At 38.8% G+C, this 17,808-nt stretch overlaps 2 protein-coding genes and 1 long non-coding RNA gene across 5 annotated transcripts; 1 reads left to right on the forward strand and 2 right to left on the reverse strand.

Moving 5' to 3' along the window:
- Positions 1-1,457: 1,457 nt before the first annotated feature.
- On the reverse strand, positions 1,458-6,762 carry emc7b (ER membrane protein complex subunit 7b). The gene is made up of 5 exons (XM_032542661.1): positions 6,406-6,762; positions 4,836-4,955; positions 4,562-4,700; positions 3,284-3,364; positions 1,458-2,327 (listed from the first exon to the last, which is right to left on the reverse strand). Exons 1-5 carry the CDS (start codon positions 6,636-6,638, stop codon positions 2,169-2,171), a joined length of 732 nt encoding a protein of 243 aa, XP_032398552.1. The 5' UTR covers positions 6,639-6,762; the 3' UTR covers positions 1,458-2,168.
- Positions 6,763-7,662: 900 nt separating this feature from the next.
- Positions 7,663-13,991, reverse strand: katnbl1 (katanin p80 subunit B-like 1). 2 transcript variants are annotated; one of them, XM_032542658.1, is made up of 10 exons: positions 13,760-13,991; positions 13,029-13,155; positions 12,849-12,886; positions 12,363-12,645; positions 12,118-12,233; positions 11,978-12,028; positions 11,056-11,145; positions 10,673-10,774; positions 8,967-9,060; positions 7,663-8,221 (listed from the first exon to the last, which is right to left on the reverse strand). In XM_032542658.1, the coding sequence occupies exons 2-10, from the start codon at positions 13,035-13,037 to the stop codon at positions 8,189-8,191; spliced, it is 816 nt and encodes a 271-aa protein (XP_032398549.1). In that variant the 5' UTR covers positions 13,038-13,155; positions 13,760-13,991; the 3' UTR covers positions 7,663-8,188. The 2 variants fall into 2 exon arrangements, with proteins under 2 accessions (XP_032398549.1, XP_032398551.1); XM_032542660.1 differs by lacking the exon at positions 13,760-13,991 and adding an exon at positions 13,358-13,553.
- LOC116706074 (uncharacterized) lies at positions 13,257-17,807 on the forward strand. 2 transcript variants are annotated; one of them, XR_004336138.1, is made up of 3 exons: positions 13,257-13,403; positions 14,397-14,615; positions 15,976-17,807. It is a non-coding gene; the product is annotated as an uncharacterized LOC116706074 (long non-coding RNA). The 2 variants fall into 2 exon arrangements; XR_004336139.1 differs by having other exon boundaries at positions 14,397-14,600.
- Position 17,808: the final 1 nt, after the last annotated feature.

A 17,808-nucleotide genomic window follows, 5' to 3' on the forward strand; every position in this document is an offset into this window, starting at 1 on the left:
TGTTGAATCTGATCTGATTTGTACATTTGTATTGAGAAATATTATCCGCTCCAAAAGCATCGATATAAAACTTGCCATGGATAACTTGTCGAGACAGCATGACAGTTGCTGAGTGGAGAACAGAGCTTACCAGAGAAGTTATCAGAGGTCTCGCTGGTCCCAAGACTCCATGGCAGTGCAGACGTTCTGCCACTTCAGTCTGATGCATCTCCATTATTAAAGCAAGTATGGTGATATTTGATCTTTTTCTTATTGTCGACAAAAAACTGTGGAAAGATCAAAGCCAACATCAAAGTGACGTGTAACCAAAGCTTGATTATTCCGCTTTCATAAACCACCATTGTTAAAAACTAAAAACCTTAGATTAAACCACCCTCTTCCTTTGCGTGACATGTTATTTTATTACAATGAACATGGGCACTGTAGCTTGTTTTGAGTCAATCCCACATACACCATTCTGCTGCCGTAAATATTCACCAGTACAGAATCCGCAATTAAAAATAGTCTGTAAAAAATACACTTAGTGTTTGCTAAAAACTACAATCGGTAGCTGTTTTAATAAATCATGTATCATATACTGTATGCATGATCCTGTTTTGTCTTTTCAAAGGGCTGAGAAGTCAGATATATTGAGAGACAGACTAAGAGAAAGTTGGTTTTGGTATCCCATGGCATTTGTTGATCATAAGAAAACTATAATCGCCAGATTCATCACTACAAGCTGTGATTCTCAACCTCTGTGACCCCGTAAAATCTTCCCCTGCTCACAGGTTATGGCCTTAGTGTGCCTGACAAAGATCTGTTAGGTAGGAATGTTAATCTGTTAAATAAAATCAAATGAGCCATCAGTACAGTGTGCAGATCTTTCTGTCTAATTTGTTTATTAAAGCAGCAGCTGTGCGCTCTCTACACTCTGCTACAAGACAAGCCGGACCAAGGATGTTAGAGGCCTGAAGAAGTGAAACATGTTCTGTCTTTGATCCCATTAATCATTTTGTAACGCTATCTAACTTTTACCTGGGACCCTGTCAAGGGTCTCAACCCTTAGGTTGGGAGCCATTGCCTTAAAGCATCCAATTTCGTTCTTAATCTTGGTAGTTTCACAAAACCTAATGTCCACATAATGGCTTTTTCCTGAGATTTTAACCGTATTACCAGGTCTTTAACAAATTGAGTTTGCGCAGTCGTCATGGAGATTCAGCTGTCGATGTGTGAGCTCAGTAGCAGTTATGCCCTCATCCACAACACTAAGGATTTCTGTGTTTAAACTTAACTTCTACGCAAACATTACAGGACCATGCGATATGGTTGAAAGCTCTGGAGAAAGCTAGAAACTGGAGTTGGGATTGTTTTTTCCAATGTTATAAAGAGCCATGAATGAGGAACAGTCACTTGTTGTTATATCCATCCCATCAGCAACTATGAGTGACATATCACAAACTGAGGACATTATAGCACACACATTTTATTGAGACTTTACTGTTGCTTTATTAAAAGTTACATTCTAGAGAGCTTAAAAGCAACCACACAGCTCTTGCATCCTTTGAACTGCCAATTATTGCCATTTTAATTTATACAGCTTAGTAATGTAACGTACTGTATGAGAATTTTGGCCATGCAATACGCCACACAGTAACTTTAAAAAAAAAAAAGGAGGTGCCCATGTGTTCACTCTCAAACAAATAAAATGATCTCAAATAAAAACAAAGTTGTTATATACCATTGCAATTTATTTATCTAGGCTTTTAAATAAGAATTTATCAGTCTTAAAATTCAATTCATCATCATTCACAATAACATTACTGAAATTGAAAAAAGAAAAACTCTTAATATATTGTTCTCTTTCAGGTAGCGGAGTTAGCAGCAGTGGAAATGCACAGCAGAGGGTTAGCACAGAAAGGATGAGTAGTAGAGCTACATGTAGAAAGTTTAGAGCAAATGAAGGACAACAGCTTCTGCGGGGGGTTTAAGAATCAGTGCAGTATGAAGAAAAAAATTCTTATTATTTTCTCAGTTTCCAACAGCATATTAGAAATCAAGATGTGCTTAAAACATCTAATAAAGAAAACTGTACAATAGACACAGAGGAAGAAAAAAAAAATGACACTTAAAAATCTTGCTTCCATGGCATAACTCAACCTTTTTCCAGGCAGACTGAGTGGACAGTACTACCTCCTCTTGACCGCTGGCCGGGTGCCCTTGCTGCTGCTGCTGCTGCCGCCCGCCTTGCTGGGGCCCTTGGAGCCGGAGAAGAGCTTGGTCATGAGCTCAGAGACGTCTGGAAGCTCGGGGTTGGGATTCAGCATGTTCATGGACTGCTCCATTTCCTGTTAAGGTGGCAGTCAAATGAAAACAGCTATAGATGGGAAAACTGGAGGCTGGGGACAAACTATGGAAATCTTCATTGATTTAAAAAAACAAAACAAAAGTAAATAATTTACACTTTAAGATGAGGGATACTGTATCATGATAGGGCTGGGCAAAATAGAGAAAATCAGATATCACCATATTTTTGACCTAATAACTCGATGTCGATATTGCGACGATATTCTATGGTTGACAATTGGTGCTTTAACAAAATGTCTTCACATTTCAATTTCAGATAAATAACCATCAGTGAGGTGGATACAATAACTAAGTGGTTAAAGGCAAATAGTAGAACAACTAGAACAGGCTGGTAAGTATAAAAATAAATTAAATAAAATGTATTATTATTATTATTAAGTTCAGAAAATTACATCACTTTACTGTAATGCACCCTTTACAACCAGGAAACAGACTAAAACTTACCATGTAATGGTTTTGCGATATCCAAAATCTAATACTATATCTAGTCTCATATCATGATATTGATATAATATTGATATATTGCCCAGCCCTATATGATGATTTTCTTAAGATTTTTTTTTAGGACCGAGCCTACATGGGCCTACATTTAAAGGACGCCCCGGTATCATGAATTTAATAATTCAATTTTATTTATAGTCTCAATTCATAACAATTTATAACAAGAGTTATCACTTTTCAGATAAAGTAGGTCTAGAACACACAATATAATACAATTAATAATAATTTACAAGGACCCAACAATTCTAGTAATTCCCAATACAAGCGTTCCTTTGACTACTGACATTATAAGTGCTAGTCTTTTACCATCTAGTGCCAATTAATAAATACATATTAATCTAATCAGAATGCACCAAATACAAGTCAGAGGCACTGCAGGATAAACTCAATGTGCCTGAACTATTCCAAAAAAACACTATTAGGGATTTGTTTTTACCTTTCTCATCTCTGGGTCATTGGTGTTGACCACCTTGGGCAGTAGAACAATGATCAGCAGGGGCAGAACCATCATCATAACCTGCAGGAGGAGCCACAAACAATCCATTTAAACAAGAGACTGAAATCTATCTCTTACACTTGGATACACCATGTATGGAATGGTGTGAACTGAGAATGTATAAGGCCAGGCGCGTAGTCAGTAATGGGCCAGGGCGTCACTGGCCCGCCCAGCCAAGTTTGATCAAAATATGTTTTTAAAAAAATTCAAAATGTATGTAAAAATAGAAATAGTAACAGAACTAGTTGTGTGTGTGTGTGTGTGTGTTTAATGTGTCTTCTCTTCTGAGGGGAGGATGACATGCAGCAAAGGGCCGGAAGTCGGGGTCAAACCCGGGCCGGCTGGGTCGAGGAGTAAACTTCTATATATGGGCGCCGGCTCTCTCCGAGCACCCAGTAACATAGCTTTTAGTTTTCTTTGATCCCGTCACTGCCGTGGACTTAAGACACTGTCTAACATTTGCCGCCTTGCTGGAAACTTTTCATTATATATTTCATAATCCAAACGTTGCCTGCTGGTAGTGCATTTGCTGCTCATGATCTGACCGTAGTCCTGAAGCAACAATGCTGTTATGAATGCACAAGGATGTGTTACAAGTACGATTTCTGTCTGATGTAGGCTATTCTATGTTGTGCAGTATGTAAAGCATGTTTAGTTGCCACTTTGTGCGATAAAATGCTTAATTTTTAAAACTGTGCTGTGTAGAGCCAATGCTGCTGGTCCTGCCTCTGCAAATATATTTTAGCCTGAAAATGTTCAAATCGACAGGTTTTGTCTATATTGTTGGAGACAACTGAGCTTTGTTGCATGTTGTAATACAGTATATGTTGGAAGGTAAAATTGTTGCTGTTTTTTTCACTTTGTCCTTTTGCTACTTCTGCGTCTTTTTGAAAATGGCCCACTCACTTTTGTACTGACCCACCCAAAATACTATTTCAGCCTTCCACTGGTATAAGGCCAACCTACACTCGAATTAAGGATGAGCGTGTCTTGTGTGTTTGACTACTGAGTAACCTTTGAAGACCATTTGGCTTGTGCAAAAGCTGTACACTTTTGCACACCACACGGTAACTGTTTGGTAATACGATAAGGTAATCATCAAAACTTTCACTGACCTCAATCCAAACTCATTTGACCTGTTGGAAATTGATCCATCCCATGAGGGTTTACATCATACAAATTAGGCAAATTCAGTGCAACATAGTCTATTTCCTTTACCATTGGGTTCATGAGAAAGTCTGTCCAGCCCCAGGTTTCTCTCTTCATGAAGTAGGTGTGAGGGCCATTAGCCCTGATCTGCAGGGGATATGGCTGGCGAATTACTTCTGAAGTCTTGATATAGTTCACAAGACGTGCCCTGTGAAATGCCACATGGTTACTTCAGTGGGTTACGGATGCCTCTAAACAGTACGCTGAATAATATGCTAGGCGGACTCAACCAATGGGAAACGTTTCTGTGCCTTTCTGTTTTCTCACATTAGTAAGGTCTCACCTCATTTTACCCTTAGATGTGATATCAACCCGTACTGGTTCAAACCTATGGGTCGGGGTGACGATTTCCACAACATAGGATCCTGAAGGCACGTCATTCACAGCAAAACTTCCATCAGTTCTGTAACAAGAATCAGATTTTGTCAAGACTGCACACGTATACAGTTAGGGTATTGGAAAGAGGTGTTCAATAATATACTAGTAGCAAAACGTACTGTCAAAACCTCAAGTGGAATATATAGCTTTATATGAAATAGTTAGCTCCGATCAAGCAATCTGATTGGTTAATTGCAGTGCTCTCTATTTCTGTAGCATTTTGCTTCTGATAAAAAACAGCAAACTGGCAATTTGCCTAGGGTAGTTTCCCCCTTAAATGTAACGCAAGTACACCTTATATTTTACAATTACTGCTTTCCGACCGCACTTGAAAGCAGCTTTATTTCACAGAAGAGAGAGAAAGAGAAGAGGAGCGAGACACAGCGCGTGCTTTGTTGTTGCAGGAAACATTCAGATATTACACAAACTCCTGGGCAGCGTATTGTTAGTGTCTCGTTGTCAGCGACAAAGGCAGTGACTGTTTCCTGTACCAGCAGTGTGAATGAGGTTAGCGAACTGATAGCTGCTGGTGCCATAGGGTGAAGCCGTTCACCTGCAGACACGCTGCCATGACAGTGCTGGTTTAAAATCGGCAAAGTATCCCTTTCAGTGTACGCTATATATAGAATATTTTCACAGCTTTACCCCGCCTTCAGACGGAAGAAGTCGCTATATATGCTCTCCTCGAAGCCACCAGTTAAAACAAAAAGTAGTTTTGACTCTCGGAACACGGAGTTGCTGCTCTACAGCTGCCTCAGCCCGTTTAGTTACTGGTCTCCTGCAGTTTTAATTTCAGCAAAAGAAATAGTCTGTGCTAACTGCTAGTGCAAGCTAACCTTATCGTGCGTGCACTGCGTCCCATAGCAACCGCCTCGGTATGCCCTGTCCAGGAGGGCCTATTCAATTGTTAACATTATTATTTATTAATACAAATCTATTTCAACTGGAATGTGACCATAAGTGGTACGTTGCTGTTTATATCACAACTAATGGACGTTGGGCCGAAAGATGCACATTTAGCTGCAATATAGAATCACAACATACCGTGAGCTACTGCAAAACATATAGCTACACACTACAGTGAAAGCTTATAATAGTTCGTGGTAAGCCTTTGATTAAAACTACTGTCAATACTACTTATAATACATGAGCTGGAACGACTGCAACTACGGACACGTCTCTCGTGGCCAAGGTTTGTTATGGTTACAGCAACTGAGCCCGAGAGGTCTGGCTAAGCTCGTTAAGTTCAATGACATGTTACGTTAAGTAATAGTTAAATATCAGTGTTTTTGTCCCTATTGACACGAGTTACATGCACAGCAAGTTAGTACTGTTAGGACCTGCCATCTGCCGAAAGCAGCTGTCGTCTACGGTTGACGTCAGGCAACCGTATAGGCTAGCTTTGCTATGCTAATGCTACCTAGCCACGCTTACAGGCTAGGTAGCTAACGGGTGTACCTGATGCTGTTTCTTACCTCAAAAAGCCCACGTATTCTTCACCTTCCACCAGGATTCTGGCCGTGGACACCCAGTCCTGTGTTTTCAACCCCGGAACTATTGCTCTTCCCTCGATTTTGAACCGATCACCGTTCGACTGTGTCGATACACCTGCGCCAGGCCCCGTTTCCATATCAGTGAAACACCACGCCACGACGACCACAGCCTGAAAAAAAACCCATAAAAGCGGTATTCTTTCCCTGCTCAACATATTGGCTGTCTTTATTTAATTTAAAATTAAGTCTATTCAAGAGCAGTTTGGCTAAGGAGCGGAAGCGGCTCTGGAGCGGAAGACTCGGCACATCAGCTGTCGCTGCGGGTTATGACGTCACAAGAAAATGACAAAACTTTATTGCACAAACCGAGAATCACACACAGTTGATGCCTGATGTACACATAGACAGTTACAGAAGGGATGTACATTATATTTTTGCACACGTGTATCACAATCGTTTCCAAATGTGTTACATAGACTTTTTGTGAAGCTGAGCCAAAACATTTTTTTGTCACTGCCCCTTTTCATCTTTTGGAAAGACAGAAAAGTTTGTTTAAAACAAGACTGGAGATCAACAATTACACCTAAAAAAAAAATGGATTTATTTTTCATTCACAAATTAGGTTTTTTAAATTATTACCCAGATTTACTCCAATTTGGCCACTTTGAATGACTTATTAATCAAGATATGTATGTTTACTTATAGGCATATGTTGTGCCAAAAGTTATCCTTATATCTAAGAAACTATTTTGGAGCAAGACTTAACCATTGTGTTGTCCTTGGGTCAAATTTGTCCTGTTTATCTTTTTTTAAATTTTTAATACCAGGAACTTGGCTTCCTTTCATCCAAATTGCCTAAAAATAACATGGATGCCACACAATGTTCTTCAGGTAAAATGAATGATTACATTTATTGAATGTTTTTTTTTGTATTGAATTTTATGGCATTTTAAAAAGTGGCCAAAACTTTGGAAGAAATGACAAGAGGCAAAAAAAAGAAAAGTGTGAATTTTTTTTTATAATGTCATAAAAATTAGGTTTATTGAACGGGAATTTAAAAAATAAAAGCGTAGGAAAAAATACCCAAAACATCGGAAAAAGCATCAAAAGATGGTTAATTGGAAAACAACACAAGGGTTAAGCTGTTTTTTCTCCTGCACTCTAACAGGCCATACATCCGCACGCCCTGCACGCTGTGCATGCACAGAATATTAAAAGAAATACATTTTTGATTTTTATCAAATTTATTTAAAAGATTAAAAGAATCAGTTGTTTTTACAATTTACATGATACAGTCAAATGTCATATGAAGAGGCAAAATGAAAACACGAGGAGCTCTAATAACTTAAGACTGTTGGAGATTCAAGTTCCCGATCCCGGAGAACCGAGGCGCAAAACACATACAAACAGCGGAGCATTCATTACATCCACAAGTACATTTGCATTCCATGGCAGAGCGATGTAGTGAGAGACAAAGAGCTTGGCACTTCATAGAGCGACATTACACCCAGTCTCATGGAGGTCCACTAAATATGCTCCTTCACAAGAAGGCCCACTTCAATGTGAAGCAGTCATTTGCGGTGTGTGTTTTTGCAGAAAGGCTCTCTCAGCCCTCCTCAAGAGTCTGAGGGAGTTGTCTGAATTTTGAAGTTCAGAATGAGTGTCAGAATGAACCAGTCCATTTCTCTGCCGTCATTATCAGTTCAAAACACAGCCATGATCCGGCAGCAGTGGTCACATCCTCCTAGTGCTACAATGACAACTGTCAGGGAAGCTGTGATAGATAAGACTCAATGGCCTGAAACATGAAGGGAAAATAACACATTAGTTGTCAGCACAGCCAGTTCAAGGTGCATACATTAACATATTCTTTTTGTTTTACATAGCTTTATAAATCAATCAGTTCAAACACTAATTTCTGCCATTTAATTTGCATGATTTTTACATTACAAACATACTGAATAACTTGAAAAAAGGAGCGCATGTTTGGCTTTAGGCAAATAAAATCAATTATTCCTTCATAAACTAATCAAGGAAACAGGATGTGAAGATGGAAACATATGAACCACAACCACAATACAAACTCAACTCATGTTACTAACTACTTATGCTAGTAAGCTTATTGCAGACTTTGTTTGTTTTTTAGGATGGGAGTGGTTGGCTGTGTTCACCCAAAATCAACAGAGGGTAGAAAAAAACAGGAGCACTTGTATTTATCTTTGCAACACAATGTCCATCTCAAAACCTTTACAGAGATGTGACGAATCAATTATGTTGCAATTATTTTTTTAATATATTTTTGTTCATAACAGGAAGAAAAACTGTGTTTCAGTTTTAAAAAAAGTAAAAAAAATGTAACAAGCACTTTTCATGAAATCTTCCAAAAAGTACTCCAGACAGTGAACATTTGAATAATCCATATTTAGAAGGATGGTTAAATGCAATTTCTCCAACTTTCCCAGTTCTATTTAGACAAATCTTTTACAGCTGATGCACCATCCAATAACTCCTCATAAGTCGTACAATAATATCATCTCTCTCACCTTTGCCAGTTCTCCAGTAGATCCTGGAACCAAACACAATCGGCCTCCTTCCTTCCACAAGTCCTTAAGCCGCTGCTTCATGATTTCAATATTCCTGCAATAAACATTCAAACATTACCATTGCAACATATGGTGAGAGCACACAGGAACCCAAAGCCAGTGACCACAGAAAAGTCCACTCTTTACTTTTGTGACTAACGTGCGTCGCTTTGTTACACACGTTATAATGCCTGCCTAGCTACTAGCGCGGCACGCCCTCATGCTCTGCTTCTGACTGGCTAGTAGTCCTAACCTAGGTACTGCCAATGTGCGACTCCCAACAAAGACGGAACAGAAGTGTGATGCCTCACTCTGTAACTAAAACAGAGAGCTCAACACACAGGGTGAATAGAGAAGCTGTAGCAATGGGCAGTACAACCAAAATATGTTTATTGAAAATGTAAACATGTCAACCTATTCTGGTACAACCTCTGAGTACAATTATTAATCTGAAAATGAGCATAATAGGAAGTCTCTAATGTTCTTCTAATTATAACACCAGAATTAATATTTCAGTTCCCATATGAGGCACATAAACCTTTTAAATGTTCAAAGAGGGCAACACTGAAAAAAACTCCTCCTTTGTTTAGAAGCGAGAGCAAATTTGCTAATCTGAAGCTTTGGTGTCATTTTTAATTTCCCTCTTTGAAAAAGACAGCAATGTTACTCGAGCTGATTGTAAACTCTGTTCTGACAAAGTTAGGCACGGCAGATACAACCAACCATCCGCCTTGACCTCATCCAGAGATGAATGCTTAGGAAAATAAAAAGGAGGGAAGAGGTAGCAAGGTGGAATATTAAGCAGTAGCAGTACTAGTAAAAGACAAAATACAGATAAATAATACCATAAAAGTCATACATTATTTCATAATAACTACTGAATCCTGCCTGGAGGTCAATGCCATTTCTCATTACTAAGAAACTTGTCATCACACCCACTGACTTGAATCTAAAGAGATTACATTTTGATGGTAAAGTCTTTCAAAAATTAATATAACTGAATAATTTATACTTTATAATCTTTATTGATCCCTTATGGGGAAATTACAATTTACACTCAGTTGTTATTGCACACTAGACTGGGTAAGCCCCTCCCACTCTTCTGGCAATTTGATTGCACCCTGCTGCCCTGTCTGGAAACCTGCCCGTTTAATTCTCCTGCTTCAGTTCCGTGCAGGAACCAATCACAAACTGGCATATCTACCTGCCGCGCTATTGGCAAATGAACATACAGAGCAGACTCCCCAGACCAACGCTTAACCTCAAATCTATTGAGCTCGGCTTGGTCTGGTTATAGCCAGACTAATTACACACTAAACACAGCCATGAAATACACACACATGCTCAGGTCCTTTAAATGCACTAATGAATGAATCCATCAATGATGAATCAAGAACACCTTGGCAGAGCCCAGGAGGTGAAATGGCATCTCTCCAGCTACCAGTCCAAAGTCTGTACTTGGGTCCGTATGGAGACTTCAACCAGAGACCCTCCAGTTCCCAACCCAACTCCCTATGGACTGAGCTACTGAATATTGTACATTGGTTGTACAGTTAAGTCATTTCAAAGATTTGCATAAAATCAAACCTTGGAAACTGAGGCTAACTTTTGAAAATAGCTGTAACTACCCTTTGAGTCTCGGTTATATTTAAGTATGTGTTGCCCACCTGTCTTCTGAACTGTCCCGCAGTCTTTTCTCATTCTTAGAAAGTTCTGGCCACCATTTCCTGATGACGGACTGAACCCAGTGTAAACCCACCATTATGTTTCTGTAAAAGACAGTTCAAAATTTGTCAAATCATAATGTCAAATGCATCCAACTTGTTCAGGTCGTGAGATACTGCTGTGCTAATCAAAGACATTTCATCCAAGAGGCTTTGTCACTTCCGTTTACTAGTTGTTCAGACCAGCTAAAGCTTCTCGGATGAAATTTGGATAATTTAAAAAAACTTAAAACAGCTAATCCATTCCCTTTTAACCCAGGATACGGAAGATATAATGTCAAAGAGGTCATTATTACACATGTATGCAATTTGTCAGTGACACTTACTCTTCATATTTACTGGCAAGAATCACTTTCACTTGGGGCATGAGGTCAACGCAGCAGCCAAGTGACAAACATGGTGCTTCCGTTTTAAGGCTGACGAGAAACAAGAAAACACAAGATGAAAGAAAGATAGAGAGCCAATTGTCAGAAATGTGGGCAGGCACAAAAACAACAACAACTGGCTTAAACGGTCTCAATTGTTACCTTCAGTCAAATTATCAGTTGAGTTTATCATTATCATCAATATTATTTTCAATGTAGACCGAAGAATTGCTTGGAGTTGGGGGTGATGTTGTGTATGTGTGAAGGGGAGGGAGGGAAAGGAAGATGGGGATTCTACTGTTAATGTCACTGTATAAATAAATATTGGGGAAACCACATCAGCAAAAATCTTCAAATTTGACACAAAAAGAGAACTAAGACACAGGAGTTTGGGTATTCCCTCTCTGATCTAGAACAACATCACGCTCAGTTTGGCCCCTTGTGTATTTCATATGATCTATTTATATGAAGATAATGCCACAAAACACAATTTAGATTACATTAGAGCTAAAATAATTGATCAACATACATTTTTGATAATAATCTGTTGAAGTAATCTAACAAGAAAAAAAAAGTATTGGTTTGAAATAATAAATATCTAAGTTTTAAACAGTTTGTGGCCATAACAAGAAATTTGAGATGGAACCGTGGCCTATGAAAAACCAAGCAGCACATTTTCCACTTCTTTCTGACATTTTACAGTCTTTCAGATTAATTGAGAAAAAAAAAAAGAACAGATTAATACTAATAATCATTAGATGTGATCTAATGATGCTACATTATCTTGTTTAATACATGTTTGGAAAATTATGCAGTTTAGACATTACAGCTGATGCTTATTTGTTAAAAACCTAAATTGGTGAAACACCCAGATGATACTCACTTGTTTGTTAAGACAGGTAAGCAGTCAAGCAGCACCCCTGTGTCTTCAATTCTGTGAAACCAACAAATGATTAAATATGAAGCCTGTGTGAATGAGGAATGAACACAAAAAACTACCAAAAGGCAGTGTTACTGTTTTACCTTATCAGGTAGGCCACTAATTCACTAGGAGTTTTTTGCCATAGTGTTTGGGCTACTTTTAGTCGTAGGTTCCTTCCAAAAAGGATGCGAGTCATAGCTTCATGGTCCTTTGATAACTGTATGTAGACACAAACAATGCACTAAGGAAATTCCGTCTGCAACAGTGTTGCAAATTTGATCAACCCCAAGAAAAAAATTAAAACAATTGTCTTTTACTACAACAAAGCAATAGTTTGAACTCTCACCTCAGTTAAGTCACTGTACTTGGAGCTGGCCCCTGCCATCTTGGATGCCTCTGCAGAGTTCATAGGGAGCCCGCAGTGGTCATTGTAATGCATGCCCCGCACATCATCGGAGCACGTCAGCTCATTTTCTTTGTTGGCCATGCCAGGCTCACAGACACGGCCTACATCTGATGTTCTGCGGTGCAGCTTCAAGCCCACCTCCACCAATGGACAACCCTTCCTTTTGTAAGATGACAATCGCTTCGCTTTGCCTGGGCTGTGTACTCCGTAATGGACTTGAAATCTGTCAAAAGGAAAGCAAACATGGACCAGATGCAAAGCTGTCATAGTTTGGAAAACCGTAGAGATCAAAACCACACATATGGTGATAATGGTTATGGAAAGGTGTCTTAATGGTCCAGTGACTGAGAGGGAAGATCTGTTGGACACAGAGTGAATGAGTGATCATATTTAGATGAATCCCACAGATGTGGATCAGAGACTCACCTTTCTTTATCTAATTCTTCCTTATTTATAATATCCACCTAAAACAAAAGGATAGGGAATGAAGCCACTACTTCAGTTTCTATTACTAGAATACCACTGAACTGTACTTAACTGTCACCAGGACTTAAGAATCACAATTATATACTGTAAGACATGATATTCACTTTCCCATCTCCATACCTGCTTCATGTTCTTTTCAGCAAACAAATGCAGGCAGGATCGCAGAAAGCCATATGGATTTATTCCGGTTGACCTTTTACGACTTCTCGTTACCAGACATGCTTACCAGCTTCCATAACAAGAGACACTGTTGAACAAACAATTGTGGAAAAATAGGAGGACAAAAAAAATTCAGGAGTTGCAAGAGTCAAAGTCAATTTTTGGGGCCTAACAGTTTATAGGTTGCCTTCCCTCGTACAATGTGATCTAACATAAAGCAAGGTGGTTCAACAAGTCTAAAAACAAACATTCAAATGAGATAGCTAAACAAAACAATACCGCTAACTTACATTTGAGTTACAAAGGCGTTGGCTGCTGCGATACAAGCATAGCTAGGTAAGCTGTAACAAATGCCACTGCATGTTAATTAAAGTTAGTAGCTAGGTTTTAAGTGTTGCTACAAATTGGACAGCCGACATTTGTTGGAGACAATTTTGTTAACGTCACGTCCCTTAGTTGAAAGTTAGCTCGTGCTCCTAGCTAGCTAGTAAGAGCAGAACTACAGTTACAGTTTGCTAGCTTTAACTGTTAGCTTGTAGTTCAACTATCATGAATACACGGAGACGTTGATAGCAACTAGCTGGGCCGCTAATGCGAGCTAGCTGGTTAGCTAGTCTGCAAACTCGGGGAACATATGGCTTCATTAATGGCAGTTTATTATCACAATTTAAACAATGAAGTTGAATACCAACCGGTGCACGGGTCATGAGGTTTCCACAGATGTGTAAATCCAAAACGTGAAATTGTGGTTAAGCTCAAGAGCAACTCTTCTAAGCAGGTCCGCTAGCTAGCGTTGCACAGTTGGACCATTCAAATGAATACACCGCCGGTGTGTGGGGATTGTGGGATTGATTTTGGCAAAGAATGGCAGGAGATTTAGCGACGACTGCTGGACATTACGAAACACATTTTAACCCTAGTGTTCCACAGCGCCACCCAGGGCCTTGAAGGCTGTGTTGCAAAAGGCCAGCTATGTTTTCTCTACCCTCTAGCCTCCAAATATTAATATAATTATGATTTGTAAAAGATCAGCCTAACTTCTTTGCTTCAGCGGTGGAAGAAATATTCATATCCTTTACTTAAGTTAAATTACTAATACTTGAAGTAGGCTATGCTATCGAAGTTAAAGGAAGGCTTCTCATTCTGCAGAAAAATGCTCCCTGCCAGTGTGTTGCTATTGTATATCATTAACGTCATACATGTATTTTGTCGTGTGTGTGTTGCATTAAGGTGTGCAGCACGTACATGTTGCAGCTGGTAATAATGGAAAAGAAAAATATATGTGTAAAATGGCTAATTTTCCATATATTTTTTCTTCATAAATTAAAGACATCCCAACCTCCCCTCCTGGACCCCCTGCAGTTTGCCTAAAGAGCCAACAGGTCTGTAGAAGATGCAGTCAACTTGGCCCTCCACTACATCCTCCACTACCTGGACTCCGCAGGAACCTACGCCAGGATCCTGTCGTGGATTTCATCCCTGCCTTTAACACCATCATCCCGCTGCTGCTTCAGGAGAAGCTCTCCCAGCCAGGTGTGCGGGACTCCAGTATGTGTGTTACAACAATATACTATATATTACAACAGTTAACAGTAGTATGAATATACTAGATATATGCAGTGTGAAAAGTATGAATATGTGCAGCAGTTTCAGTGCAGGTACATGCCACACAGAAGGTTTCAGAATTGTTAAGTAACTAGTCACCTTCATGTCTTCCTTTTCCCCTTTAAAAACTCTTCAGAAATAATGAATGCTATAAAAATCGTAATAAACTACGGTTTATCTTTACACTCCTGAATAGTTAGAAGCCGCCTTAAAAGGCAGCAGAACTTGCATAAACGTTAAATAATGTCCTTCACACTTAACTTCTGCACAATATTCATGACTCCCTAATGAAGGTTGTTTAGACAAAAACGCTGTGTGAAATGAATGTGAAATAAAGCAATAGGCAGGACAGCATTGTAGAGGAGAGAAGTATAAGGTTACATTAACATTTGTGTTAACATGTTAAGTTGGCCGGAGCTCATCTGCATTTAAATTGATTTGTTACAGTTGACAAAGTTTTTCCAAACAGATCATTCTTATTTTTATAGTCTTACATTTGAATGACCCCATCTTGCTCACGACTCCAGGAAGACCAGAGGCACACCCATGTGCTTCTAATGGGGATCCTAACGTAAACAATAAACAATGATCCGGTCCTTTGGCTATGCTACAGCACCCTAAGCAATGTTCCTTAAAAAGGAAACAAATAAAATACCAGATCAAATACAGAGCCAAGGCAACTGAATGATTTCAGCCTCTCACTTCCGATGTGGTCTACTTTAAAACTATTTAACTTGTCTAAAATATTGATTAAGAATCTCAAAATAATGAGAAACATTCAAATATTAAGTTAGTATCTTAAAATATTGACCTATAATCTCAAAATAATGACTTAGAATCTCAAAATAATGAGAAACTTACGTTGACATATTTTCAGAATCAGAATCGGAAAAAAGGTTTTATTGCTACAATAAATGACACTAGACACTAAATAAACATGCAGGATAATATGTCAACCCTTTCACATGAAGTCTGTTTGTCATCTATAAAAAAGGAATAGAGATCTGTGGCATATTTTACCTATCAACTTATAAAAACACCTGACAATTAAAGAGCTTTACAGGACAGTATTGTCCATTAGATTCAGCCTAGATGACACAGTACTTTTCTCTGTTTGCAGATATATTTTCACTTCTAAACCATTCAGTGAACTGGTCCCACAGTAACTGTTCATGAGAGCACGTAACAGAAAGCTGATATGTTGCAGATCACTTTACATGTGCCACAAACTAATTGAAGCAATAGTTTTCATTTGGACTTTGCTTTTTGCATGTGAGATTCATTTATTTTGTTTTGCTTGCAGATGAACAATTCATGAATGAAGCTCTGAGTCTGGACATCGTTGACGGTAATCAACTGCTCGTCACAGCAGGGCCTTGAGCAGAGTGTGACTCGTGGATAGATATTGACAGTTCAACTTATGAATTTATCCGAGCACTGTTTCTCAAAAGTGACTTCAGTCTGCCGTAGACAGTATTTTGTTTTGGAAATATTTAGACAGGTCTATTTGCAGTCGATTTGGATTGCTAAAAAAATGTGTTTGGGCAAATCTGCTTACAATTTATATCCTGAAGCACTGGCATACCACAGAAATACCAGCGTAGAAAAGATTTTTTGTTTTTTTGCATCTTTTCAGGCAAACATTGTGTAAGGTGATTAAACAATAGAAAAAGATCCACAAAATGTTGAAATGTCACATTGAAGTGGTAAAATAGTAGCCTAAGTATTATGGTAATTATGTAGGAACTCTGAAAGCTGTTTTGCTCTTTATATTTTCATTATCTCAGTTAAAAAATCTGGCAAGAGGTGCAGGACTATTTCTCAAAGTAATAATTTGGCAAAAGCTAATTCACTTCCAATCTCACTTAAATAAGATCAATATGTAGCTGGAGTCATCAGCCAGGCAGCTTAGCTTAGCTTAGCTTAGCTTAGCCTAGCTTAGCCAAAGACTTAAAAGAGGGGGAAACAGCTCAAATGGCTCAGTTCAAAGGTAAACAAAGCTCTCAGTTGCTAGGCAAGTTGCTAGGCAACCAGTGGAGATAGTGAAAGTAGCTGCTCCAAGAAATAGTTGGTCACATAAAACCCGGAAAAACAACAAAATGTATTTAATTTTTTTTTTTACACAAGATAAAACGTGTTAATTACAGAGTTTTAGAGGTGCAGCTATGTTTTGTTATCTTTGAGCCAGGCTAGCTGTTTACACCTGTTTCTAGTCTGTATGCTAAGCTAAGCTAACCAGCTGCTGGCTCCTGCTACATAATTAGGCCTACAGTAGAGATGTAAGGGGCATGGATCTTCTCATGTCATTCTCAACAAGAAGGACGGAAAAGGACATTTCCCAAAAATGTCAAACTGCTTTAAGGAATCACAGAGTCATCTTGACAAAACGTTGGAGCTTAAAAGAGGCACAACTACAGAGTCAGACACAAACCATATTATCTCATCTCAAGTTCTTTAAGAAGTGAAAGTTAGAATGTTAGAAAACTGCTGCAGACCCTTAATCCTATCCTTTTTCTTTCAAGAGGTCTTTCACAATATCTTTGATTTCACCAGGCTGAGCTTGTTACAAAAGAGGAAAATGTCCTGGGATGTTAAAATGGTAAATTAAAACACGTAAATGCCAAAAAATACAAAGCTATTCGGAGTGATCACCCTCATCACGTTATGGTGAAGAGTTTCTATCCTGATGGAGGTGGAATGTTTTCAGGAGGGTATTGTCTCTTCAGGCAGTGAGTGGTTAGTGAGAGGGAGGATGAAAATGAAAACAATGTGTACCAGGTCAGAGAAATTTAAATCATCGGGCTGTTGGTGTACTATATGAACAACAAACCAAAACAAAATGTTCCAGTTGTTTGATGGAAGTATGATTCGATTTTTGTAAATCTTTGGTAAATTACCTTGTGCAGATGGCAGTCTAGAGCAGGGATCTTCAACAGGGTCAGAGTGAAGGCAGGGGGGCCTCCAAATTATTGTTAATTTTTGAAAGTTTTAAGGACGCGTTCCTATGTCCCAGTGTATTGTTTGATAATTGTTTGAATAAAATAAAAATATTTGTTCACAAACAAAAATAGTTTTGCAGGTATTTAGTCAATAATCAAAGTATTGGACACATTTAAACCTTGACCCGATGATGGCG

This window comes from Etheostoma spectabile, chromosome 18 (genome assembly GCF_008692095.1).
Source record: "Etheostoma spectabile isolate EspeVRDwgs_2016 chromosome 18, UIUC_Espe_1.0, whole genome shotgun sequence".
In the NCBI taxonomy this organism is placed as follows: domain Eukaryota; kingdom Metazoa; phylum Chordata; class Actinopteri; order Perciformes; family Percidae; genus Etheostoma; species Etheostoma spectabile.

What these genes read in the sequence shown, in the direction of transcription:
- emc7b (XM_032542661.1), bottom strand. Translation starts at nt 6,638, where the DNA reads ATGTTGAGCAGGGAAAGAATACCGCTTTTATGGGTTTTTTTTCAGGCT. An exon ending in ACTTTCTCATGAACCCAATG is followed by an intron (nt 3,365 to 4,561) that starts GTAAAGGAAATA and finishes CTCCTCCTGCAG; the next exon opens with GTTATGATGATGGTTCTGCC. An exon ending in ATGACCCAGAGATGAGAAAG is followed by an intron (nt 2,328 to 3,283) that starts GTAAAAACAAAT and finishes CCACCTTAACAG; the next exon opens with GAAATGGAGCAGTCCATGAA.
- katnbl1 (XM_032542658.1), bottom strand. An exon ending in AGTACAGTGACTTAACTGAG is followed by an intron (nt 12,234 to 12,362) that starts GTGAGAGTTCAA and finishes GTCTACATACAG; the next exon opens with TTATCAAAGGACCATGAAGC. An exon ending in CTTGCCAGTAAATATGAAGA is followed by an intron (nt 10,775 to 11,055) that starts GTAAGTGTCACT and finishes TGTCTTTTACAG; the next exon opens with AAACATAATGGTGGGTTTAC.